This window comes from Pleurodeles waltl, chromosome 9, assembly GCF_031143425.1.
Source record: "Pleurodeles waltl isolate 20211129_DDA chromosome 9, aPleWal1.hap1.20221129, whole genome shotgun sequence".
Classification (NCBI taxonomy): Eukaryota; Metazoa; Chordata; class Amphibia; order Caudata; family Salamandridae; genus Pleurodeles; species Pleurodeles waltl.
In genome coordinates, this window is record NC_090448.1 from 16,112,714 (window position 1) to 16,140,286 (window position 27,573).

The following is a 27,573-nucleotide window of genomic DNA, read 5'->3' on the forward strand; positions in this document are numbered from 1 at the left end:
CAGTGATGTAGAGTGATGCAGAGTAGAGAAGAGTGGCTTAGAGTACAGTGGTGTAGAAGAGAATAGAGTTGCATAGAGTGCAGTGGCATGGAGTAGATTGCTGCAGAGTACAGTATAGTGGTGAAGGGTAGATTGTTGCAGAGTGGAGCATAGTGATGTAGAGTGCAGTAGCATAGAGCGGTGCAGAGCAGATTGGAGTGGTGCAGGGTACATTGGTGTGGTGCAGGATAGATTAGACTGGCATAGAATAGAGTAGAGTTGCGTAGATTGCAGTGGCATAGAGGAGCTGATTTCAAAGTAGAGTGAAGTGCCCTAGTAAAGTGGAGTGGTGTAGAGTAGATTAGGGTGCAGTGGTGAAGAAAAGAGTGCAGTGGGACAGAGCACAGTGGCATTGAGTGCAGTGGTGCAGAGTAGAGTGGCGTGGAGTTCAGTGGCAGAAAGTGCAATGTTGCAGATTAGAGGGTCGCAGAGTACAGTGGTGTATTGTAGAGTGACATAGAGTGCAGTGGCATAGAGTTCTGTGGCAGAGTACAATGGCATTGAAAGCAGTGGAATAGAGTGCTGTGGTGCAGAGTAGATTGGCATAGAGTGCAGTGGGATAGAGTGCATTGGATTAGAGTAAAGTGGTGAACAGTGCACTGGCAGAGTGCAGGGGTGTAGTGTACAATGGTTAGAGTAGAATAGCATAGATTGCAGTGGCGTGGTGTAGAGTGGAGTGGTACAGCATAGATTGCAGTGGCGTGGTGTAGAGTGGAGTGGTACAGCATAGATTGCAGTGGCGTAGAGGAGCACAGAGTGGAGAAAAGTGGTGCAGGGTGCAGTGAAGAAAAGATAGAGAAAAGATAATATACTTCAATATGCTGAAGTATGTAGCGATAACAACAACATAAATAATAACGCTAGGCATAACAGCCCAAAATGAAATATGGCCTCTCCCTGTTAGCCACGCTGTAATCAAGCCCTTCATTACCTAGATAACAAAACATTAAACATAAATGTTAGAAAAATATACCCTTCTAATAGCTAAATTGTTGTGTGAAAAGGTAAAATCTGGGCTCAATCTCGACTTCACTGTTTCACCAACTGGTGTGATCTTAGGCAAATACAAAAATTATGTTTCACAGAGTCTCCTTTCTAGCCTGCAGGTGTCAGGCTGAGTGGGACTCGGTTCTCTCTTTAGATCTTCCTCATTGTCTTGCAGCTCCTCTTGAAGGCCTCCTGCAGTGCTTCTCTTCAAGGCGGCAGGTGATGCAGACAGTAATCATCCAAAACTCTTCTCCTCCTCGTGCCCTTTGTTCTTATGAGCACCCTTAATGCCCACAGCTGTGTACAGGACAAACAAAAGGGCAGAGGGCGCAGGGGGCCTCCGGACTCACCTTCATTCTGTTACCATCAGATTGGAGGATGGTCGGTACAGGGCTATTATAAGTAGCGCTTTTGTGCGCTAATGGCCCTCTGAACAATAGATGTGAGAGGGGAAATTATTGTGTCCCCTTGTCCCCCCCACCTTCGTTCCCCCATGTCCCCCACCCTCCAAGATCTGGGGGGGACAAATCCCCTGCACCCCCCACACTTCCCACGCCCAGGCTGTTTCTCCCCCTTGCACTGGAGCACCTTTGCGGCCCGGTGTCAAGGAGACCCCTTGCAGTGTGAGGCCATGTGTGCTCTGCCACACAGATGTTGTGGGGTGACAGGGGACCCTTTCAGTACAAAAACTATGCTTTTATATTTCCACCTTTGTATATGTGCTCTACATTACCACACATGAAATGTTTGACAAACTTTGAGAAAATAAAACTATTTTCAAAACTCATGCTTGCCTCAAGTGCTATACGTTTTTGGTGCAAATCCCTTTATACCAATGTTAGTAGGTAAATATTTGCATTGTAAAATAAATTCTGATCCAACATTTTGCACTAGGTTTGGGTCATGTTTGTCATGCACACTTGGTGCAAACTTTCCCCCTACTGTTTCTCCGGGTCAACCGAGGGTTGAATGTACAGGCTGAGCAGTATGGAGCCCAGGGGAGGTCTTGAGCGACTGAATGCTGCTGATAGAGGGGATTTAATGGCTCCCAGTTCCAGTGACTGAGTATAGATTCACACCGAGGGGTACATTTATGAGGGGTTTGCACCCCGTTGTGTCACTTTTAGTGATGCACGGGCAGCCCAAACCTCTCAAGCATATCTATTAAGCCACGCAGACCCACTGTGTGTGGCTTTGAATTGCCTCGTAGATATGGAGTAAGGCAAGCACAAGACACGCCTTAACCTTACACGTCCCCAGGGATGGCGCAACGAGGAGAAGTATCTTCATTTCGCCTCCTTGTTTCCTCTTCCTATGTGTGCTGCATTTTGCGTTGTCCTTGGGTTGTGTATGACATGTAATGACCTTCCGGATTCTGGAGAATTTCTATAAGAAATAATTTTATGTGCAAATTAATTCTAGCCCATGGTATTGCAGGAAACGGTTGCTGACAGTTCCGTCTTCTCAATTATTTGAATATGTATTTGTAAGAAATTAGGTTATTAATAGAGGGTGGTAAGTACCCACCTCAAGTAATAATCACATTCTTTGTCAGGGTGAACCAATAAAGTCCCTAGATTAACCTGAGATCAGCTCCAATAGAAATGGCACAGAGCAGAGAGGCCTAATGTAGAGGCAACATGTTAAGTACTTATGCAGTACTAAAAGAGAAATAAAGTTGAAATACAAAACAATGAACATCCAAAAACAAATTAGAAAAATAGAGTACAATTCAATGAACAAAATTACACCAAAACAAAAAAAATTGAGAACTAGAGGTGTGAATTTTTAAAGATTTAAGTAGGAATAATGCCAACGATAGGCAATGGTGTCAGAAGCCTGGGACATTAGTGAAATTTGACACTGACCGTGATGGAGCGCGGGTCAGATACACCAACCATGTTTGTTCTGGTCAAAGATGTCACCATCTGACTTTAGTCCTTTCAGCCCCAGTGCACCACAGAAGCACATTTCTAAAGCCTCCCAAGAATTACAGAGTGGCAGGCAGAAGATAAAATGAGAGTTCAGTCCGGGTCCAGTTGCCACTGGTCAGCTGGGCAGGCACAAAAAAGGCCTTTTATAGCTTATTGCTTTCCCTGGAGCTCAGGTTCCAGTCCTCTTCTGATCTTCCACTGGTCCAAGACTGTTCTGAAGTGGGCGTCTGGTTAGGCCACCTTCATGCCCGGCACGAGCTAGTGGGTGGGAATGACCCCTGAGGATGCCCTAACCTATGGGGTAAAAGATTCTGGGGCTAACCCTACCCACTTTGGTCATGTTCAAGATAGCCAAAGTCTTCGGACATACTGAACTTGGGTTGTGTGTGTGCTGGCAGAATACTTTTAATCCTAGTGTCCTCACACTTCTAAGAGTAAAATCCAGTTTTATGGAGTCCCTGTACATCCAAACAAACTCGGTAACATACATCTGGAAGAACAAAACTGAGTTTTCAGCAACCAGAGAGTGGATACATACAAATTGTTTTGACATTCTGTTTCCCTCCTCTGAAGTGTGCCCCAAATGTTATGTAGAAACCCAGCAGACCTGTCAAACAGTGTTTGACACTGTAATGTCAAATAGAGACTCGCTGTGGTTTGGGCCTGGCTGGCTGAAGGGCCAAAAAAGGGCCCAAGTGTTAGCTATCATTTACCTGTTACAGGGGAGGCTACTTTGAAGAGCACCCCCAAACGTCATATGATAAACCCCTGCATCTTGACACTGCAGCAGGATTTGACAGTCTGATAACAAAAAGAGGCCCATTGTGATGGAGGGCAGTCTAGCATTGGGGAAAAATAAGGGTTCAGGCCTGGGTGTTAGCTACATCTGTTTGTGACAGGGTTGGCCTCTATGAAGTTAATCAAATCCTTAGTTCAAACCCACAGGCAATCCTATCAAGTTCACAACAACACCTCCCAAAGCCAGGGCCTTTTCCTGTACTGGGAGCAAGTTCACACCTCATTCATGCATAATGCTTATGTAAATGCTAATTACCGGCTGGAAGTGATAGAGTAAAATGCAGATTTAGGTCCAGATTTACCATTATTTTGCATCAGGGTTGCGTCAGGTTTTTGATGCAGCCAGACGCAAAATGTGAGTCGAGATTTACTAAGCTATGCAAAGCCCTGTTTATGGCTTTGTGTGGTTTAGTTAAAAAAAGTAATGTAATGCATAGCTCTGCCTTGCGTTGGGAACGTGTTTCATGGGTGAAGCATGTGCGTTCCTGTTCATCCACCCATAGATTTTCACGCAAATGAAAATTTACTAGGGTCTGTAAACTTGCATTTGCACCAAAATGGCGTGCCTTCTCGAGGCTGGCGCACTGAGGAGAAATTTGTTTATTTCCCTTGTTTCTTCCTCTTTGCATGTGTGCGGCGTTCTGCATTATACTTAGGACCATGTTTCCACTGGAAAAACATTTTTGGTTTGCTAATAGCTTTGGCACCCTTTGACAAATCTTCACAAAACTCTCTAAAAAAACAATCACCCACCTCAGTTCCTGTCTGGAATGATTCAGGGTGATCAGTCAAGCTGGGGCCGAAAAAAAGGGATGGGTGTCCCAAAACACGTATTCCCCATGCAATTTTCTATAGGAACATTTGACACAGCTATAGGTAAAACAGCTGAAAGGAATTGCAGTACATTTGTCAGAAAGCCGGATCTTGGTTCAGAAAGCCAGATCTTGGTTCAGAAAGCCAGATCTTGGTTCAGAAAGCTAGATCGTGGTTCAGAAAGCCAGATCTTGGTTCAGAAAGCTAGACGTGGTTCAGAAAGCTAGATCGTGGTTCAGAAAGCCAGATCTTGGTTCAGAAAGCTAGATCGTGGTTCAGAAAGCTAGATCGTGGTTCAGAAAGCTAGATCTTGGTTCAGAAAGCTAGATCTTGGTTCAGAAAGCCAGATCTTGGTTCACGGATCTCGAGCTAAGATCCGAATGGCTGCCACCATATCAACAAAGATGTGATTGCAGCTATTTTAGGACTTGGGGACTCAGTCCCATGTCCTGAAAATAGGTGAAAAAACATATGGGGGGGCCGATAGGCCTGGTGGGGTGGCAGGAGTCCCAAGAGGGACCCCCGGGGGGAAAAACTGCATCTTTGTTATCGGTGCCACTAATCCGCAGTCTCCCACCTTTTTTTAGACCCCCTTGGGGTAGGCTCTTTGCGTGGCCTCTGGGACATCATCCACATGGGCCTGTATTTATGTAATGGGGAGGGGGCACGTGACCTTCTTCGCCGAGGCTTGCACAGGCCTCAGGGACCCAATCCCCCGGGGCCAATAATTAATATTAAGTGGAGGGCAGTGCACGACCCCTCTTCCCGAGCCTTGTACCGGCCCCGCGGACACCATTCCCCAGGGCTCACAATTACAATAAGGGAAGGGGGGGCATATGCCCCCCAAGCCTTTGATCCAACACAGGGACCCCATCCTCCAAGGCCCAGTATCGTTGCAGTGTCCAGGGAACCCCATCCCCCGGGACACTGCAGTTCCTTGCTCTGGTGTGCTGACATATTGTGCTATCACTCTCAAGGGCAGGAAACACAACTTTGCTCTCGCTCTGACTGAAGCAGTGAAAAAAACTGCTCCCGCCTGGGTGGGAACCAATTTACGCAGCCAGCTCCCACCAATACCACAATAGTGCTGGCTGGGGAGCCGGCTGGGGCCATGGATGCACTGAGGTCCCCCTGCAGCCCCCAACATTTTGGTGGATGTGGGTGCCCTGGCTGAGCATCTGGATAAAGATTTTGTTTTTAAATTGCCATCTCCTGCCATTAAAAAATAGCGTGGGTGCCCCGGGTGGGCACTGGGGCAATCACAGAATTTAAAAAAACACAAAAAATGAATAATAATTGCGCTGCAGAAGACACCCATTTTTTATTCACAGATCTGTCAAGGAGCACCCCATGATGCCATACAGTATTGATAAATTATATATTTGCTTCCTGGTGGTGCCCGCAGAATTGGCAGAAACATATTTTTAATGTTGTGTGAGGCTACAGGGAGTGCAGTGAGTCTCCTGGGGCATTAAATCCATGACCCCAAGAGGACTTGCATTTAAATATTACTCCTGATTAAAGTTCTATGCTTTTCAGTTGCAGTGCAGGGCCCTTCCGTGGTTGTTTATATGATTCACTTTTGTTGGCTGAACATTTTTAAAAGAAAGACTCAGAGACATGTTGATTCGACTCCTGTATCTAAAACTTTATTACAGAATTTTATAATAATCACTCTGATAAAACATATTGGTTACTTTTGGACAAAGATGATAGGCTTTCTTCATGTATTTTGATATGCTGACCCCTTTGTAAGGCCAATAGACCCACTGTTTATATTTTGGTGTTCTGAGTCTTTGACAAAGTAAGTAAGCCTGCCTAAGTGCGGTTAGGACCTGCGGGACCAACCACATGCTGCGTATGCCAGAAGGCCGTGCGCCTCGTGAGGTAGTCCACACCAATTCATTTGTGAACTAATAAGGACCAATAAAATAAATTCTCTATTTCTTTTTCATTTAAAATAGATATCACTCAAAATATATCTAATACGCCAATAAAATCCCAGAGTCCAAAATAAAAGATACATAATGATACATATTTTAAAATAATTTTATATTATTATTTACGATCTAAATTTAATACAATTAAATACCATCCAAAAACCAATATTTTAATAATTAAAATGTTAAACTTTGATGTTAGTTTGAAAATAACTATATATTAACTTCCTCAATATTTTTGTAGCCATGATAGGTTAACCTCTACATTATGATCAAACAATATTTTGGAGTCAATGTTCAGATTACCTTTGGAAGAACTGAGGCTACGGATTTATTGACATGTTTAGACTAAAAGCAATTGTTATACATTTTCAGCCTTGTTCCCTACACTTTCCCTGCTGAGTGGTTAGTGGCTTCTTGCCTCCATGCCTCTAAATTAACATTCTGTGCTTCTGAGAAACCTTCAGGTAAATGAGGAATGGTTTAAGCACCTCTAGGTAAACCTTCCTTCAAGGCCAAGCCTTGCTTCCAGCATCTCTGAGTAAACCAGGCAAAGGCTTGCTTCCAGCACATCTAAACAAAAGTCTCAGTTAGGCTTTCAGTCACTTCCAGCACCTATAAGTAAACCTCCCTGCCAGGGATTCAGTCACTTACAGCACCTCTACATCTACTTCCATGCCTGACAATCAGTCGCTTTAAGCACATCTAAGTAACCCTCCCTGCTGGATGATCAGTCCTTTCTAGTACCTCTAAGTTAACCTCCTTGCCAGTCAGTCACTTACAGGACTTCTAATTAAACATCTCTGTAAGCAATCAGTTGCTGACAACCAGTGTCGGCTTTAGTGCTGGTGGCGCCTAGTGGGACAGTCTTTTTTAGCGCCCCCCCCCAACGACCTCCTTCTCCATGAATTCCCTCACCATTCTCCAGCAGTGCCCCACTTCTCTCCATAGCCCCTCCCTGGCATACATTTCATTTTTATTAGCCCTACTCATAGTTCACTCACACTGAGTTCTGTGACCTGCATTCTACACGTTCTTTGCAGCAGGCACTTTAACCCTCTGCATTATAATGAAGAGTCAAAACTGGTACTAGGCATTCCAATCTCTTACCAGCAGGGGCACTAATCACCAGAGTTACCTTGACATTTTTATTGTTGCCTTCAGACTACTGGATGCACAAGGAATTGCACTTGCTTTTAAACCCCAAAGTTATTTTGAAACACAGCGCCCCCCAACAAAGTCAGCATCAGATGCAGCTGCACCGGTCGCACCTCCCTAAAGTTGGCCCTGCTTCCAACACATGTATGTGTGTGTATGTGGACGTATGTGTGCGTGTGTGTGTATGTGTGTGTGTGCACCTTGGTTACACAAAGGGCCACAGCAGACAGTGAAAAGCACGACAGGGCTGTCCATGGGGGCCCCTGCGCTCCCCATGCCCAGTGCATGGGCCTCCATGGGGGCCCCTTCACCCCATTTCCACCAGCTTTGACATGGCGGTGCAGAGAGGGGACTCATAATCCCCAGGGGGGCGCTGCATGCAGTGCTGCCCTGGCGGATTAGGACCACCGGCACCACCAGCCCCTCCTGTGGAAGGAAACTGGCAGAGCTGGCGATCTGACCGTGGCGCTTTCACCACGATCATAATGTGGCGGTCAGACTACCACTTTGGCGTTGGTCAGAACACCACCATGGCCCAAAGACTTCTTCCTGCACCCTGCTCCCAGCAGAGAATTCTGCACCTTCTTTTTTTAAAACTATTTTTTTATTCATTTTGAGCAATTTGGCAAGTACAATTGTTGGATCATTGTCATCATACATATACATGGTTAGCGATTCCTTCATATGGTTTCACAGGATAACATCATCAAACTCAGGAGTAAGCTGTTCAGATCTTATAAAACATTCTGCAACATAACAACAAAGAACCAATCATGTGATGCAAGAACGTTTAACATGATCATGATGTAGTGTCTTATCCAGGCGGGGGCCGTGTCAAATCTAGTGGGAAACACCTGCGTCATTCGAAGCGTTCATCCCTGCTTTGCCCACCATACTGTGAAATGTGGATATGGACTGTAACGGGATTGCACGTGAATGGTGAGACATTCTCGGCAGGAGTTTTAAACTATGGTTAAAGTACTCAAATGCTATCCGCAGCAATCCATTGGCTCCTTGCGGGAGGCTTGCATGCGTTAGGAAGGTCCGCTGGTCACGTATGGGCCTGGGGAGGTGCGGGAAACCCCAGATCTTCTGTGTTACGCCCCGTCAGCCAATGTGAAGGCCACTGCAGTTGGTTGCCAAATATTGATGTTCAAAGTTTGGGGCCCCTAAGCCTCCCTCAGTAACAGGCTGCTGCAAATTACGTAATGCTACTCGGCAACAACCTTTATTCCAAATAAAAGTTCCCAGTGCCTAGTGTAGAGAATGAAAAGTGGGTAGGAACTGGTAGGTTGTGAAAACAATTCTGCACCTTCTTCATCTGTGTAACTGATGCCTGTCCTCCCCCCCACCCAGGGTTCTCTTCCAAACTTCTGATCCAAGCAGGAAATGCTTGGTGGAACCACCTCCTCATGAGACAGATGGGCTTCTACATCAGCTCTCTCTCCAGAGCGCCATGTACCAAGACCCAGGTCCGGCACTACCAGGTAGCCCCAAGTTACAACTATAAGTGGACCGACATCCACTACGAAGCAAGTCGTGGCAACGTAGAGAAGCTGAGTGTCCTTCTAGCCACATCAGGTGAGTGCTTCTACCACCTTCCCAACAAGTGGCCGTAGCCTTCTCAGAGGTAACCTTACTCAAACATTGCCTGTGTAGGCGCGTTGTTTTCAACCTTCAACAATGTGTTTTTATGTGGAGTGTGGTATGGACTCAGAAGTTTACATTTTATTTTTATGTCTGTTTGCTTCTAAAGCATGCAGTGCAAACTGAATTGCTTTTAGGTGATTTTAGAGGGATGGAGATGAAAGGATAGAGGGTGCTCCTTTTACCCCTTTGTGGGTGCTGAAGCACTTACCCAGGCTGGGGGCATGCTACACCATGTGAGGTGTGTTTGGAAGAGTGTTGTCTTTGTTTTGAGCCTATGTGCAAAGTGTTTTTGTGTTGTGAATGATAGAGGTGCTGTTATTTTGTCTTGGGTTGAACTGTATGGTGGATGATGGGTCTAAGAGACAGACATGCAGGTTAAACATTTTACAGTTAGTGGCACCAATTAGCCTTGCAAATCTTTAGAAGCTGTGACTTTACACCTGGTCACTTTCTATGCTGGTTGCATCAGCAGGGTGGACACTTGATGTCTGGTACTGCAGCAGGGAAGGAGGTTATGGGGCGCACATAGTTTGGCCATCCACTGGGGTGACTCGAATTACAGATGTGTGATCACGTATATGTATGCTTAGGGTAGGGACCGGGTTCAGAAAGGGTCTCCTTTCTCAATATCAGATATATTTTGTTGATGGTGGTCATAGAAGGTCCCTTTGTTCTCACCATTGAAGATATTTTGTTGATGGTGTTCATAGAAGGTCACATTGTTCTCAACATTGAAGATATTTTGTTGATGGTGGTCAAGAGGGCTTCTTTTGTTCTCCGCAATGGAATGTTATTTTTTTGCTTGGGGTTGACTGCATCTCTGCTGAGGATAGCTGTGCTGTGTTGCACGCTCTTGGGTTCCCCAACTGAGGGCTCAGGATTTTAAGTTTTGTCCTGAAGTCCATGAGGTTGGGAATGTGCTAAAGGCTTGGGGGCTTGTTGTTCCATTGGTAAGGACCTCTGACTAAGAAGATCCAGTCTCTTCTTGCTTTGCAGTAGGTTTATGTTAGGATGTTGACGAGACAGAGCAGAACAGCATGTTACTTTTGCTCTAGGTAACATGATGTTGATGCTTCTCTGATTCTGTATTTGGTACAATATTTTGACGTTGATTCTTGAGTGCACCAGCAGGCAGTGTAGGTCTCTGCAGTGGGGTGTTATTGAATGTTCCTTTCAAAGACCAAAGATGAGGTCTACCATGACGTTTGGATCTTGGGTAGTCTTTTTCTGGTCTTTCAGTAGATGCGTAGACCCATGTATAGGGAGTGGCGTTGTCTGAAAAGTGCCCCTACTACCATGGCAGGGGAGGATGGGTAGGGTTTCCTCTAGTTTTCCAGTTTTTCTTTAGTAGCAGCATAAAGAGGACGGTGGACTTGCCTACTCTCCCTCTGTCGCGTGGGCTCTCATTATCCTAAATGAGACTACTGGATTTCTAGGCAGCAGGATCGATAACGGTGTGGGGGACTGAGTCTGACCCACGTGTAAGGAACTCTGTCACCCTAAATCCGGTTGTTGCTCCGGCTAACTAGCAGTGCCTCATTTCTCCCACGGGGAAGAAATGATTGGGCAGCCGAGCGCATGACATCTTTGGAACTTCTCAGGGAAGTCGTGGTCACTCAGATCCAAACCAACTCTCTCATTCACTATATGGTCTCATATACAAATGACAAAGACAGTATAAGTTTTATATAATGTTTTAATAAAACGACTGTATTTTAGATATTAAGGCGTGAGCCGCAATAACCAGAACAATACAACATAGTAGGATTGATATAGTAACCAGGAGAGTAAAACATAGAAGTAAAGCTATCATAATTCCTAACCGTTTCTACTCTCCCTCTGCTTGTTCTATTTAGAGCACAGCATGTTAAGCTTTCAGCTTGCCTTTCTGTATCACTAGGGAGACGGACACACTCATACCTGAGCAAAGGCCTGTGATCTGGTTCAGCATCTGCAACGAGGCAGTCAGCGTCTAGTTGTGGTTCCCTGGTCGGAATCTCCCTCTGCATGTATTGGGACAAGGAAGTGATTTTATAACTAACATGTCATTGTGATCACAAAATGTTCCTGCGCAGGAATGGCAAGTCTAGACTCCTACCACGTCTATCGGCAATGTACCAGACTGTATCCTTGACTAAAGCACAGAGTGAATATGTTATGAAGAACTCCAGTGCTGAAGTAGGCAAAACAGTGTGATATGAATAAAAAACAACACCGTAGAACTGGCTATTCTGTAAAATAACAGTACGAAGCCTAATAGAAAGCATTTAGAGTAAAGTGCACAGAGGCTCTAAGCTGTTAGCAAATGAATAAAATATATTTAGGGCAAAGTGCACAGAGGCCTAAGGCCTGAAGCTAATGCGCAAAATATACGTAAAACTGACCACACTACACCCTCCCCTTGTCGGTAGCAAGTGGTTCTAACAACATAAAAAAAAAATGACCTAAATTTAAACCCAACATTTCGACAAGATGAGAAGACAACAAAGTCATAAATTTAGGAAACATGTGACGATAGAGCGAATTGCATTATAGTGTCAATTTAGTCGAGAGAGAGAAAAAAAAAAATCCAATTGTCAGACAGAAGCAATAGAACGTAGAAGCTCCTCCACTTCGAGATATGTCAATATCGGAAGATCCACGCCACAAAGTACCATGGAGCAGGTGTGTTCCAAAGCCCCAAAACCATTCAGGGCGGCACCCCGTGTAGTGCCAAGGAAAGAGACAAAACCATCTTCCTCCAGGAAGGGAATCTCATAATCCGCTTCACGAAGCAAACGCAACCGTAGTGCACAAGTCTGGGAATGAGCCCTAATCTGGAACATCAACAGATCAAGATCAACCACTGGAGAGCGCTGCAGTGAGAGACAGAAAGCCAGTGCATGTTCAAACGAGCACCAAAGGCATCGAAACACGGGTTGCACACAATCCAAAACCGGTCGGAACGACAAAGACCAGTCACACTCCAAATGAGCCAGGAGTGTTGCTCCAAAACACTGCATCATGCGTTCACGACACAGCTGCGCTGACGGGAGCAGCAATACAGGATCTCGTTGCGGCGGGACAGCCATTGCGAAAAAATAGCAAGAATAGCAAAACTCCAGCCAATAAAGCCAAAGTAATTGGGAAACCCCCAAAAATGCTTCCGAAAATAGAGTGTATAGCCGAAGGTATCAAACCGAATATGGAAGAGAAGGTGTGAACGAAACCAACACCAACGGCTTTGAAAAAATGAGCAATACCAGCAGTGCTGGATGCATTAAATATACGTCCCACAAGTTCACCGAAGTGACTCGGAAAGTTAGTATTCAAAAGGGACTGTATCTCCGCCGATGACCTTGCCACTTGAAGTGCGTAGGTCTCGCTAGCAGATGTAAGGGCCACATGCTTTTGAAACAATAAAGCTTTCAGCCGACTCAACTTGTCGAAATCAACCTTGGAAGTAGCAATATGAGGCCAGATGTCCGCTACCTCCCTAAATTCAGTAGGGGGAAACAACACATTCCCGCAGCACGTAACGGCCTTGTTGACAACGACGATCTAAACTATTCCGGCACGCATGCCACAGCAGCGTTCGCTGTTAAGAACAATGTAACTGCCGTTAGAAAGCACCTGGAAAGTGTTTTTAATTACCGGGACCGGAACTCCCTTCAGATAACAAGCTAAGTTAGCAATCGAAGCATTACACGCTCCGTGCAAGGACAGCTGTTTACAAACCATGGAATGGCTAACAGAAGTTTCGCAGTCGCTACCGCTAAGAAAAACTTCCTGCAAACCATTAACACATCTGTACTGAAAAGGAAGCTCCCACACCTCGTGTATGTAACTGTCACCCAATAGTTCATATCTTCCCACCGGAATGTGCTTCAAACAAGAAGTAAATTGCAGAGTGGAGATAGGCAAATTAATAACCCCATGAATCAACCACTCAGCTGACGGAATCTCAGCCACCGTAAAAGGCAGTTTCTCCAACTTTTCAATATTCAACATAACATACGTCGCTTCCTTCTTAGCCATCAATTGTTGTTGACGAGTTAAATTAAAGGAGATAAAGATCTCTCTGGCACGAATGTGCTGCCATGGAACGTGACCCGCCTTCAAGGTCTGAAGAGTCCAACCCAGCTGCATGATAGATCGTGTCTGACTCTGCCCATGATATAAAGAAGACATGTCTGATTTTATAATGTCAATAGCAGAAGAGACAATGCTGTCAATCGTGTAAACACGGTCAGAAAGGGTATGCATGCCATTATCAACAACAGACAAAGTCTGCAGCAGATTTTCTCGATCAATCTGTCTTAACCTGGCTGCAGCCTCCTGCTGGGAAAGTTTCCAAAACTCATTATACACTTCGTATAAGAACCTTTTTCTCCGGGGCACCTTCGGACCTGACAAGAAATCTTGTAAATCAGTACCATTAGACAGTAACTTGAGGTGTGACTTAACTGCACCCAGCGTGGAGTACTTCAACCATTGTTGACAAAGTTTCCCCACACTGTATGTAGTTATTATATCTGCATGTTCTGGTGAAATGTAACGAGGGTCTGCCCTACTAGTCCTGAACCCCCCAGAAGAGGTAACAAAACGTTGATGACACTGATTAGTGTCTACAGGCCACAATAACCACCCGCCCGGATGTAACGATGAAGCGTTAAGCGTACCATTCTGGACCCAATGAATAAAGTGGTGTCCATAATAGGTGTAGCAAAACATATCACCATGATTATCTTTAAATTGGTAAGCATCTTCATCGTCATAGACAGTATAATATTGCAAATCTTTTAGCATAGCATCTACTGTCTTCACATCCCAATCATCAGAAACAATGCCTGGAATAACAATATCATTCATTGATAACTTAAGAACATACGGTATTTGAATCAATTCAGTGGGACCATATATTTCAAACATTACTTTATCCCACACAATTCCATCCGGAATTGGTATCGCAGAAATGTTCACATTGGATATGTCTCTTCGAACCATATGTGACGAAAAATGTGGTCTCAACACAGTCTCCACGTGCTCAATGTCTGATCGATCAGGAAGAAAATGACCATGTATTACCAGAAAAAAGGTAACCACAAATCCCAACCATAAAAAAAATAGTCAGTACAGCCATGAAAAGCCACAAATAGTTCCAAGGAACAACAAAATATGTACGTTTAAGCCAACTTAGTAGCTTACGTGGACCTCGGATTGAAGACAGCGAAGACGAAGAGCTGGATACAGCCGCATCCGCGTCGTTGAAGCAGCCAGAGGCAGTTCTTGCAAAAGGTGCAACAGTGAACAAGGAAGCTGATGGAGGTTCTCTCCTAGGTACGCTATAAATCACATGTTCAGAAACATCAGTAGAACGTACAGCAACCCGAGAAAAAGAATCGATATCAATCGTTGACTGTGGAACAATCGCAAGATCATCTTCCACCCTCCCCAAGCTCGGAGAGGAAACATGGTCGGTGCTAATCACCTGCAGCGGGACTTCTTCCCCAGTAGTGAGAGGGATGCCGGAACTACTGGGTGTCCCTCTTGGTCTGCTGTGCAGAATCGGCCACATGTTGTAACTTGACATTATCAATGGAAACAAAACGATTTCCTTTGGCCCCTTGCAGCGGCGGCAAAATCACAGTTCTCGTGCCGCTCACCCCCAACACCGGGACAGGTGCTCGATAAGAAGGACCAAATTCTTTCTTTACTGCGACCTTTTTACGCACTAGATCCCCAATCCTGGGCATCCAACCAGTAGGTGTTACTGGCTCATCCTTAATTCCAGAGGAGGCAGCACTTGCAGAAGAGTTATCTTCACGGAATTGTTGTAAATCCTGCAAAACAGTGACACGATCATTTATGTCAAAGGGCGTTTCTGCCGCCTCCACACCAGGACCATCTAGATCAGGAACATACATTCGTGTTCCGAACAGGCACTCATATGAAGTACGACCCCCCAGTGACCTTCTAGGCAAGTTATTAAGTGCTCTCTGTACTCCATACAGGTGGGCTAGCCAACTATGACCCGTACCTATAACCCTGGCTGTTAAGGATTGCTTTAAATCACGATTTAAACGCTCCACGACAGAATTTCCCTCAGGATGAAATGGAGACGAGAATTGGAGTTGGACCCCCAACAAAGCCATGGTGTCCCTGAATGCCTTAGAGGCAAAAGCAGGGCCCTGGTCCGAATGAAAAGCCGCAACTGCAAATGTATCGACAAAGATACGCAAATCTTTAATAACAGTCCGAGCGTCAGCCGAGCGCTGTGGCCAGACCCACACAAATCTGGAGCACGAATCTACAGCAACCAATATGTATTTGTATGCACTATCTGGTGTCAGTGGACCACAATGGTCCAAGTACACACACTGTAATGGTCTATTTGATATCAGAAGAGGAGTCTGCTGCGGGCGTCTAGCCGACGATGCTTTAATTTGTTGACAGACGTCACAACAAAGGACATACTGCTTTGTCTCCTTATAGAGACCAGGCCACCAATAACGGGCCTGTAAAAGCGAAATCGTGGCAGCCACACCAGCATGCGCAGATGCCACCCCTTCATGCGCTGCAGAAATTAATCGAGGTCTCTCAATCTTATTCGGTAACTCACGTACACCAACGCCTGGAATATTAACAACAGCATTTAGTGCACCACTCAAGCAGTAACTATATTTAGAAGGGAATCCTTTAGGAAATGGCGTGCCATCAGCCGTAGCTTTTATGGCAGCCGAAATCTCTATGTCTGGTTTTGAACTCGAACGAGTTACCGCGGCTACAGTGGCGATAGTCACTGCCGCCTTTGCAGCCTCATCAGCCAAAGTATTCCCAGCAACGTGTATTCCAACGCGCTGGTGTCCAAGTGTATGTACAACATGGACTTTAGGAAGCGTCTCTTTCAGACCCGCAACCTTACCCCACAACAATTTATGTTTAATGGTGTTGCCTTTAGAATCTCTGAACCCATTCATTTTCCAATAATGTAGATATTGATTGAAGGATTGCACACAGTAGTAGGAGTCACAGACCAGCAAGGTCAATATCGCCGGCTCTGCATGCTCCAACGCTAACAAAAGAGCTTTGAGCTCAGCCAGCTGCGCCGTGCAATCTCCCAAGGTTTTAGTATAAGTATGTCGGGGGCAGAAAACTCCCCCCTCCATAGTCCCGCTCACCACTGCACAAGCAGCAGAATACTGTTGTTTAGTCCCTACCGCCGGTTGCGCAGAGCCATCAGTATACATGACCACTTCATATTGGTCAATAGGTAATGTGCCAGCAGGAACCGGGTACTCTATTTCATATTGAAGAAATTCTTGAGTCTGCAGCTTAGGGTCAAATATGTAATCCACATCAGTGGCCGTCAAAGACGTAGCCCATTGTATCCACCGCGGGTGTAAAGCTTTCGAATTAGGAACACTCGCTTTTGTAACAGCCTCCAAGGCCGGAATTGGGGAAACGACAATAATGCGTTGGCCCTGGGCTAGCGGTCTTTCTTTGATCACAGCCATCTGTACTGCAGTGAGAATTTTCTCAGTCTGTGCAAAACGTTGTTCTGCAGCAGAATACAAGTGGGACTTGTATGCTATCGGGACTGTCTCCCCTTCATTAAAGGTGACATACGTAAATCCAACAGCCCCAGGAATCACCCTGATGACCAAATGAGTTTTATTGTCCCGCGTGTGTAAATGTTTAACTGCTAAGAGATCATTCTGCAGCTCTCGTAGTATGTGTGTATGCTCAATCGTCCAAAATCTACTTGAAAAATTCGGGCGAATCAGTTCATATAAGGGTTTTATATGTGTAGCATAATCAGGAATGTAAGTTCTGCCAAAATTCAGAAACCCCAACAAAGACTGGAGCTTCCGAACCGTATTAGGAGGCTGCAGTAAAGCACATTTCTCCAAAAAATGTGGCGCCAGGCTCTTGCCCTCACTCGATAACTCATATCCCAGGAAAATAACACTGAGGAAGGCAATCTTCGATTTCTTAAAATTAAACTTATAACCAATATCAGCAAAACCCACAACAATGCGCGATACGCGACTGAGATGTTGTAGAATCTCATCGTCCGTCAAATAAATGTCATCAACATATGATAACGCCTCAGGGTCCAACTCGTGCAGAAGTTCAGTCACACGAGCCGAGAACAGTCCTGGGCTATTCTTATACCCCTGAGGTAAACGACAAAACCTTTTCTGAGAGCCAAACGCACTGAAACCGGTATAGTCCCGACTTTCGGGTGCTATATTCTGGCAGAAAAATCCATTTGAGATATCCAAGGTTGTTTTGTATTTTTTACGCACTATATTATTCATAAGTGCAGCGCTATGTGAATTCTGTATAGCATATGTGCGTGTATGACTATTCAAATGTCTGTAATCCACCACTATCCTATAGGAATGGTCCAGTTTAGCAACCGGAAATAAGGGATTATTCATCGGCGAGACACAAGGCTCAATCACACCTTGGTACTCCAATTGTGTAAGAATTTTCCGAACCGATGCCCTTGCTTCAAATTTAATAGGATATTGCGGCTGTGGCTGAGGTTCTCCTTTAATGGGAATGACATGATAAGGTGATTGTTTATCCCACCCCACATTATTTCTATATAGGGCGGGGGCTTGTGCTAGAGCCCATGATTTACCATATGACTCCGCTAGTTCTCTCGGAACAAGTGGTGAAAAGGAAGGCGCAATAACCTCCTCCCCAACTGGACAGTCGCGAACAAAGTCAGGTGGCCAATCTTGTTCGGCCAACAGGACATCATATGATTTCACCATATGGTCCCAAAAGATGGCGTGTACAACGCGGTCAATGTCCCCTTCTAATCGTAGAGTCACAAGATATACTTGATCAGGATCAGAGACTCGCATATCCGCCGTCTCGACTTGTATGAAGTCATCAGTTGCTTTCGCCTCCAGATGCTCTAGAAGACTCCGGCGAACTATTGTGACCTCTGCCGCGCTGTCTAACAGCGCTAACGCCCATGTCTTGTTCGTCAAGAGAACTCTCTTCTTGAGCGGCATGTCTAACTGAAACTGCTGCCACTTTCTTCTTTTTAAACTGCTGTTTTTGTTGCAGCGGTTTCTCTTCTTGTTTAATAGAAACCTCCGCTGAGCGTTGTGAATCCTGTCTCGGTTTCACGTACTCCGTCCTCCGCTCTGACCGCCCACCTCTCTCACTTCTTTTCTCCGAGGAGTCCTGAAAGGAACGAGATTGGCGCGTATCAGTATATTGATATCTATCAGGCGTCTTCAAAGTATCCCTATTCCTGAGATTATACTTATTTTGTGGGGTCTCCGGTTGCGGAGACTGCCCACCATCTTTCTTAGGTGTTTGCTGTTTCTTATCCCAGCCCTTTTTCGCACCCTCAGGTTGCTGTTGCTTAGAATTCTCCTTATTATTTTTACCCTGCAATTGTGGTTTCTGCGGTCGAGCCCCTAGGCTATCACGACCAATACTAGAATATGTTTCAGCTATTATTCTCGGAAGTTCCCGCTCCTGATTAATCTGCGGAACGTCCCGAAGACGCATTCGCACTGCTAGTGCTACAGCCTCCCCCTTGAGATTACTCAAAATAATAGAAGAAACCGCATCAAAATTACCCATCAATTGCATGCCTAAATCCAAGGCAGGGGCAGCCCCATATTCATCCTGAATTTGTTTAAGCACCTCCGGCAAATTAGCCAAAGTCGATGTACTGTGTGCTGTAGTATAGAGAGCGGAAAACACCGTGCCCCAAGTATTACAAAGATCCACCGTAGGAACCATCCCATACGGCAAACACATCGTCAAAATTCTATGCTTATCCTGAGGTCCCGTTTGGGGAAATACTGCTTCCAGCGTATTAATTTTTTGCGCCAGCCAAAATGGAGTCTCCTCACGTTTAGCCGGTACCTTGCCCATTACAGAGTGTACAGTGGCCGGATGTATTCCCGGCACCACCGCATGTGGATGAGCTGGAGCAGCACGCGCTGCATTAGTATTTAATGTCTGCATCACAAACTGAACTAATCGTCTGTACGTTGCAGTTAATTCCACATATAAACGACGCACTTCAGCCACTGCCACATTTGCCACTCCAGGATATGGTGTATATGTAGCCAATAAAGGCCAGGTCGGACCATCATTACTCAACGGACCTAACCGTACTGGTGTTACTGAATGTGGGAGGGGGCCATCAAGCCAATTATGGTGTTCTTGATAAGATAAAGGTATTTCTAAGTATGCATAAGCCCTGTATTGTCCAGGGACATTCGCAACAGTATATTTGTGAAAAGTATTTGTACCCCATCAGCTGCTGGAAATACGACCCAAGAATAAAAAAGTTCTGTTCTATAGGCTGCATGGGCGTCCACCAAAAAAGTGACCGGACCCCCCTGGACCGTCAGTCCATGTGCTATCAGATGACCCGTGAGCGGAAATCGCATATTAAGCGGTATATTTACTACAACTGGATTCGCCATTAGTATAACAATAATAGCTCTAGGACAGAGAAGGCACACCAATATCGGGGTATTTCCTTTCAAAGTTCAAGCTTGAACAACCAACCACTAAGTAATAGGATGTACCCAACCTGTGGTGGCGGAAACCCTCAGCCCCACGGACGTCTCCGCATACGGAACCGAGGAGTCAAAATATATACGAGACCGAGAGAGTCAGTCGGACCCAAACATTAGAGCCAGACCAAACGTTGGCGGCGCCATGTCGCGTGGGCTCTCATTATCCTAAATGAGACTACTGGATTTCTAGGCAGCAGGATCGATAACGGTGTGGGGGACTGAGTCTGACCCACGTGTAAGGAACTCTGTCACCCTAAATCCGGTTGTTCCTCCGGCTAACTAGCAGTGCCTCATTTCTCCCACGGGGAAGAAATGATTGGGCAGCCGAGCGCATGACATCTTTGGAACTTCTCAGGGAAGTCGTGGTCACTCAGATCCAAACCAACTCTCTCATTCACTATATGGTCTCATATACAAATGACAAAGACAGTATAAGTTTTATATAATGTTTTAATAAAACGACTGTATTTTAGATATTAAGGCGTGAGCCGCAATAACCAGAACAATACAACATAGTAGGATTGATATAGTAACCAGGAGGTAAAACATAGAAATAAAGCTATCATAATTTCTAACCGTTTCTACTCTCCCTCTGCTTGTTCTATTTAGAGCACAGCATGTTAAGCTTTCAGCTTGCCTTTCTGTATCACTAGGGAGACGGACACACTCATACCTGAGCAAAGGCCTGTGATCTGGTTCAGCATCTGCAACGAGGCAGTCAGCGTCTCGTTGTGGTTCCCTGGTCGGAATCTCCCTCTGCATGTATTGGGACAAGGAAGTGATTTTATAACTAACATGTCATCGTGATCACAAAATGTTCCTGCGCAGGAATGGCAAGTCTAGACTCCTACCACGTCTATCGGCAATGTACCAGACTGTATCCTTGACTAAAGCACAGAGTGAATATGTTATGAAGAACTCCAGTGCTGAAGTAGGCAAAACAGTGTGATATGAATAAAAAACAACACCGTAGAACTGGCTATTCTGTAAAATAACAGTACGAAGCCTAATAGAAAGCATTTAGAGTAAAGTGCACAGAGGCTCTAAGCTGTTAGCAAATGAATAAAATATATTTAGGGCAAAGTGCACAGAGGCCTAAGGCCTGAAGCTAATGCGCAAAATATACGTAAAACTGACCACACTACACCTCCTTGTGAGCAATGACTCAGTCCAACATCTCATATCACAGGTGGGCTTCTAAACTTGTATTTTAAGTTCACCACCAATACAAAGAACCTGGGGGTCGGGTATAGAATTTGAGTCATTAAGAAAGCATGAGAAGGGGCAAGGGCCAACATTTCAGTTCTTGATCTAGTAGTTTGTTTAGTTTTGTCTCTGGTGAGAGGAGTTAGTGGACTTCACTACAGTCAGTTGAGATTACCACGTGAAATCGTAGATTAAGCACATGTAGGGAACTGTCATTAAACAACATAAAAATTTGAAATATTAACAAAATTAGAAATATAAGAATAAATGGTTATGCTTCTAAGCTGATTAGATCCAATGCCTGCAGAAGCCATGCATTTTTTGCATTTTCTCATAGTATTGGGTGCTTGGTTGGGTTCTTCGTAGAGCACGGAGGGTGTTCCAAAGACCGATCGCAGTACCAGTAAATGACTGTTTTATTACATGGGACCTTTAGAACTTTGGGGTTTCCAGATATAAAGTGCCTTGTTGCTGGAACTGTGCTGCCCACCAGAGATGGGACATAGTTGGGGAAGATAATGAAAGGTCTTGTTTGTAAGAAATCAGATTTTAAATGTAAATTCGCCTCATTTGGAGGCCACTGTAAGTTTTTCAGTACTAGAAAGATGCAGTCCCTTAGCAGATAGGAGGCATCAGTGGTTTGGTGTAAAGCTTTTAATGGGGCAACTGATGATTGAGGAACACCAGCTACAGTGACATCTCCACCGTTGAGGTATGAAAAATGATCTGGTTTTAGATGATCAGGAGATGCTTGATTTTCTTCGATGCGTGAAAATAAAAGTTTGCTGATTGTGCTGTCCTCTTGGCATGGATGATAATGTTAATCTGTTGTCAATGGTGAAGTTCAGAGGTCTTACAAGGGAATCTATAGAGGGGCAGACAACATCCAGCTTGAGTCCAACCAGAAGCACAGCATCAAAGAAGCTCTGAGTGCTGGTTCTTATGAGCATAATCTAGCCTGGTAAATGTCTTGTGGTGGTGGCTGTACTGTGGTGGTGGTTGTCCCCTGGTGGTGGTTGAAGTCAGTTTTTTGAGGATTTAACATCAGAAAATTACTTGACATCTACTGCTGAAATTTCAAGATACAGGATCAGGAAATTAGGATTTCTTCAATGGGTGATGTATTTAAGTAAAGTTACACTTTGTCTTCACATCGGTGGGCGGAGATACCTAAATCCACCCGTGAAGCATTGAGAAGTTGGTGAGATATAGTAAACAGCATCGGATCCTACACAGAGCCATAGGAGGCCCTGCTCTTCATCGGTAAGCTGCTCGAGGTAGAACTTACATTCTTCATCAGCTGGTCATGCTGAGACCAGAAGGATGGGATCCATTTTAGTGCCTGAATGCACCAGACCATTCTTTTTCTAGCATGGTGGGTGTCCTCTGGTGGTTGAAAGCGTCACACGCTGCTGAAGGGTCAAGGATTACCAGCAGTTTTGGTTACTAGTTGGTTTTTAGCTGTTACTTTGAACTGCTCAGTTGGTGTTTAGCTGTTTAGGTCCATCCACCTTTCAACTGCACGGTGGCGGTTCATATATTGTCGAGGGAGTGTCTGTTTCCTGTGACCTCTAGGTAGATTTGTGTGTTGTCCGTGTGTGTGGAGTAATAGGGAGTGGGCCCCGAAGAGACTCATCAGTTGCTTCTTATAAGTACTCAATGGAATAGGGGAAAGAAAGGAGTTTGGGGTGCAGACTGGTGCCACTTGAACTGGGAGAGAAAAAGGTGCCAAGTTTGAGGGTTTTGCTACATTCTTATACGAAGGGGATACGTATACGGGATCCCTTCTCTGCTGAGCTAAGTATCTCATCTCACACATTCATCAGGACTCTCTCACCTCATTGCTTGGGACAGAAACCTGATTGGTTAGTAGCAAAGACAATGTTGCTTTCTGAGTGACTTTCTACTTGTTTTCTGACCACTTCCTCCAGTATCTTTGCAATTCCAGAGGAGTCCAGCTTTAGAACAGTAGTTGTTGGACTCAGTTGGAAAAATCTAGGCTTTTCTTTGGCTGAGGAGAAATGATGGACCACTTCATGGTGGCGGAGATCTATCGACGAAGGTGGACAGATGCCCACCTCGGGTCTCTCTGTGTGCTGCAGCGATTGATGCAGGTCTAGGGCCATTGAGTAGTTTATGTTTGGAGTCGCTTCAGTGCTGATGTTGTGAAGGTGCAAATTTGTGCCTTGTTCTCCAGGCACAGGACACTAAAGACACTTCTTTTTTTAACATAGACAAAGAGCTGGTTGACCGGAAGGACTACTATGGGAAAACCCCTCTCTACTGGGCTGCCTACAAGGGACAGAAGCTGGCCATGGAGCTGCTACTACAACATGGCGCCAGCGTAAACAGCTGTTGTAAGCATGGAGGGACCCCGCTGCATGCGGCAATCGGCCTGTTTCCAGACTGTGTCCTACTCCTCATACAGGTAAGGCGCCTCTTCCCTAGGAACCCCAAGCCAGGTTTGATACTTTCAGCCAGTCCTTGTTGTGCAACTGTAGGAAGCTGGCCTAGTGTGTGGTGGGTACCTATGGTACTTACACCTTATACCAGGTCCAGGTATCCCCTCTTATTGAAGTGTAGGCAGTGCCTAGAAGCCAGGCTCTCTAGAGGTAGCTGTGGATGAGCAGCCAAGGCTTATCTAGGAGACATGCAAAGCTCATGCATTACCACTGTAGTCACACAGCACTTACACACATGAAAGAAAACACTCAGGCCCTCATTCTGACCTTGGCGGGCGGCGGAGGCCGCCCGCCAAAGTCCCGCCGTCAGATTACCGTTCCGCGGTCGAAAGACCGCCGCGGTAATTCTGACTTTCCCGCTGGGCTGGCGGGCGGTCGCCTTCAGACCGCCCGCCAGCCCAGCGGGAAAGAGGCTTCCACGATGAAGCCGGCTCGGAATCGAGCCGGCGGAGTGGAAGCTGTGCGACGGGTGCAGTTGCACCCGTCGCGTATTTCACTGTCTGCACAGCAGACAGTGAAATACATGTAGGGGCCCTCTTACGGGGGCCCCTGCAATGCCCATGCCAGTGGCATGGGCACTGCAGGGGCCCCCAGGGGCCACGCGACCCCCCCTACCGCCATCCGGATCCCGGCGGTCGGACCGCCGGGATCTGGATGGCGGTAGGGGGGGTCGGAATCCCCGCGGCGGTGCAGCAAGCTGCGCCGCCGTGGAGGATTCAATGGGGCCGCGGTACACTGGCGGGAGCCCGCCAGTGATGCCGGTCCGACCGCGGCTTTACCGCCGCGGTCGGAATCCCCATTGGAGCACCGCCGGCCTGTCGGCGGTGCTCCCGCGGTCCTCCGCCCTGGCGGTCAAAGACCGCCAGGGTCAGAATGACCCCCTCAGTTGTATAAAAATAAAGGTACTTTATTTTTGGAACAAATCACCACAAATTACTCAACAGGTGATCCACCCTTAGGAAGTAAGTAATACACTAAATATATACACTAGAAATCAGAATTAGGCATAGAAAAGGTTAGAAAACAGTGAAAATGGTAACAGCCAATACTGACCCTGTGGGAGCACACACCATATACTAAACAAATGGAATGCGAACAAGGTGCCCCCACCTAGGTAAGTAAAATGTGTAGAGGGAAGCTGGGAGTACTAGAGAACCACAAAGGTAACTAACACAGTACCCCCCAGCAACCAGGAATGCAGGAGTAAAACACTGGATTTTCCACAGACCACCCAAATGGCGGAAAAGAAGAAAAAGTAGATGCCCAGAGAAGACTGCAAGAAAACCAGAGGTGGATTCCTGAAGAAATAAGACCTGTGGAAACAGAAGACCAAGTCCAAGTGTCACAGTGGAGTCCAGGAGGTTTAGGAGCTACTACCCACCTGGATGCAGGAGTTGGTCTATGGTACTGAACAGGTCAGCACTGCAGCCCAGGAGCCAGAGAAGAGTTCCAGATTGGATGCAGATGATGTCCCACGCCGGAAGGAAGATTGCAGATGGGTGTTGGGGCAGGATTTCCACCAACAAGCCTTGGAAAAATTCGTGGTTAGTGGAAAAGAGGTGCTGCCGGGGACCAGCTAGGCCCAGGAGGACTCAACAAAGGAGGGGGAGACACAGGGGACCCTCAGCATCACAAAGAGTCCACAGGAGCAGAGGCAGCACGCACAGGATTCCCACAGGACGGGGACACAGGAGTCACAGGAGGAGCCCACGCAGCACTACAGAAGTGGATCCCACGCCGCAGGAGAACCACGCAGGAGGCTGTGCTTTGCAGGATGGAGTGCTGGGGGCTGGAGCTACACGTAGCCTGAAGATCCCTTGGAGGAAGTCACAATTTATCCAGGCTTCCTGATGTCACTTTATACAAATCAGGCAGTAAATGGGTATCTATTTGACTTTCCTTATGTTAAAGCTTTCTCTGTACCTCTTTGTGCACTTTTCTGCAGTTTTCATATAGCACGAACATGACCCGAAGGTATTGGAGCAATTTACATGTGCACCAGTTACATTACACAAGGTAACCATTCATTGGTTATAGGCATGGGGAGATTAAGGGGGTCATTCTGACCCCGGCGGGCTGCGGGAGCCGCCCGCCTGGAGGGAACCGCCAGAATACCGCTGCGCGGTCAAAAGACCGCTGCGGGTATTCTGGGTTTCCCACTGGGCTGGCGGGCGACCGCCAAAAGGCCACCCGCCAGCCCAGTGGGAAACACCCCTCCATGAGGATGCCGGCTCCGAATGGAGCCGGCGGAGTGGAGGATGTGCGACGGGTGCAGTGGCACCCGTCGCGTATTTCAGTGTCTGCAAAGCAGACACTGAAATACAAAGTGGGGCCCTCTTACGGGGGCCCCACGACACCCCTCACTGCCATCCTGTTCCTGGCGGTCGGAGCCGCCAGGAACAGGATGGCGGTGAGGGGGTCGGAATCCCCCATGGCGGCGCAGCAAGCTGCGCCACCATGGGGGATTCCCAGGGCAGCGGAAAACCGGTGGGACACCGCCGGTTTTCCTGTTCTGACCGCGGCCAAACCGCCGCGGTCAGAATGCCCTGCGGGGCACCGCCAGCCTGTTGGCGGTGCTCCCGCCGACCCCGGCCCGCCGGGGTCGGAATGACCCCCTAAGTGATTTGCCCAGAGTCAGAAAAGGTTAAGTTTGCTCTGAGACTTGAATCTGATTCCCCTGCTCCAAGTCACCACCTCTGGTTATAACATAGCACCCAGGGTACAGGAAGGGGAAGCAGGCAGAAGCCACGTGAAAGCTTGCTTCAGTATGGGCGCGACGTTCCAAAAGACCCTTGGGCTAAGCCAGATCTTGGCTTCAGGCTCGAGCTTTCAGTGGCTCGCCCACCTATGTTTTGTAAACATTTAATTTCACTAGAGCTGCTATTCTTAGCTTAACCACCCAATAAACACAACCTGTATTCAGATTTAAATATTGCTATTTATCTTGATGTTATCTCCTTTTTTTCAGTATTGTATATTTCTATTTGCTTTTTGTCAGTCTCTTTGTAAAGCACTCCGATGCCCGTTGGGCGTTGTGTCTGCTACACAAAGCTATACAAATAAAAACATGCAGGTTTTTAACCCCTTCGCTGCCAGGCCTTTTCCCCCTCCTGTGCCGAGCCTTTTTTTGGCTATTTGGAGCAGTTCGCGCTTAGGCCCTCATAACTTTTTGTTCACATAAGCTACCCACGCCAAATTTGCGTCCTTTTTTTCCAACATCCTAGGGATTCTAGAGGTACCCAGACTTTGTGGGTTCCCCAGAAGGAGGCCAAGAAATTAGCCAAAAAACAGTGAAAATTTCGTTTTTTTCAAAAAAATTGGAAAAATGGGCTGCAGAAGAAGGCTTGTGTTTTTTTCCCTGAAAAGGGCATCAACAAAGGGATTGTGGTGATAAAATCACCAGCTTCCCAGCTTTCAGGAACAGGCAGACTTGAATCAGAAAACCCAATTTTTCAACACAATTTTGGCATTTTACGGGGACATACCCCATTTTTACGATTTTTTGTGCTTTCAGCCTCCTTCCAGTCAGTGACAGAAATGGGCATGAAACCAACGCTGGATCCCAGAAACCGCAACATTTTTGAAGAGTAGACTAAAATCTGAATTCAGCAAGGGGTAATTTGTGTAGATCCTACAAGGGTTTCCTACAGAAAATAACAACTGAAAAAGAAAAATATTGAAATTGAGGTGAAAAAAACATCAATTTTTCTCTACGTTTTACTCTGTAACTTTTACCAGCAATGTCAGATTTTCGAAAGCAATATACCGTTACGTCTGCTGGACTCTTCTGGCTGCGGGGATATATAGGGCTTATAGGTTCATCAAGAACTCTAGGTACCCAGAGCCAATAAATGACCTGCACCCTGCAGTGGGTTTTCAATCTATGCCGGGTATACAGCAATTCATTTGCTGAAATATAAAGAGTAAAAAATAGCTATCAAGAAAACCTTTGTATTTCCAAAATGGGCACAAGATAAGGTGTTGAGGAGCAGTGGTTATTTGCACATCTCGGAATTCCGGGGTGCCCATACTAGCA

At 46.1% G+C, this 27,573-nt stretch overlaps 1 protein-coding gene across 1 annotated transcript in view; it reads left to right on the top strand.

The window, feature by feature from the left end:
• The window catches only part of LOC138258844 (ankyrin repeat domain-containing protein 10-like), a 108,481-nt gene that overhangs the window by 11,973 nt on the left and 68,935 nt on the right, over positions 1 to 27,573 (top strand). Inside the window, exons 2-3 of the mRNA XM_069206121.1 lie at positions 9,026 to 9,250; positions 23,310 to 23,503. Of these exons, the coding sequence (XP_069062222.1) occupies positions 9,082 to 9,250; positions 23,310 to 23,503 (363 nt within the window). The 5' untranslated portion in view covers positions 9,026 to 9,081. The remainder of the gene's footprint in view (positions 1 to 9,025; positions 9,251 to 23,309; positions 23,504 to 27,573) is intronic.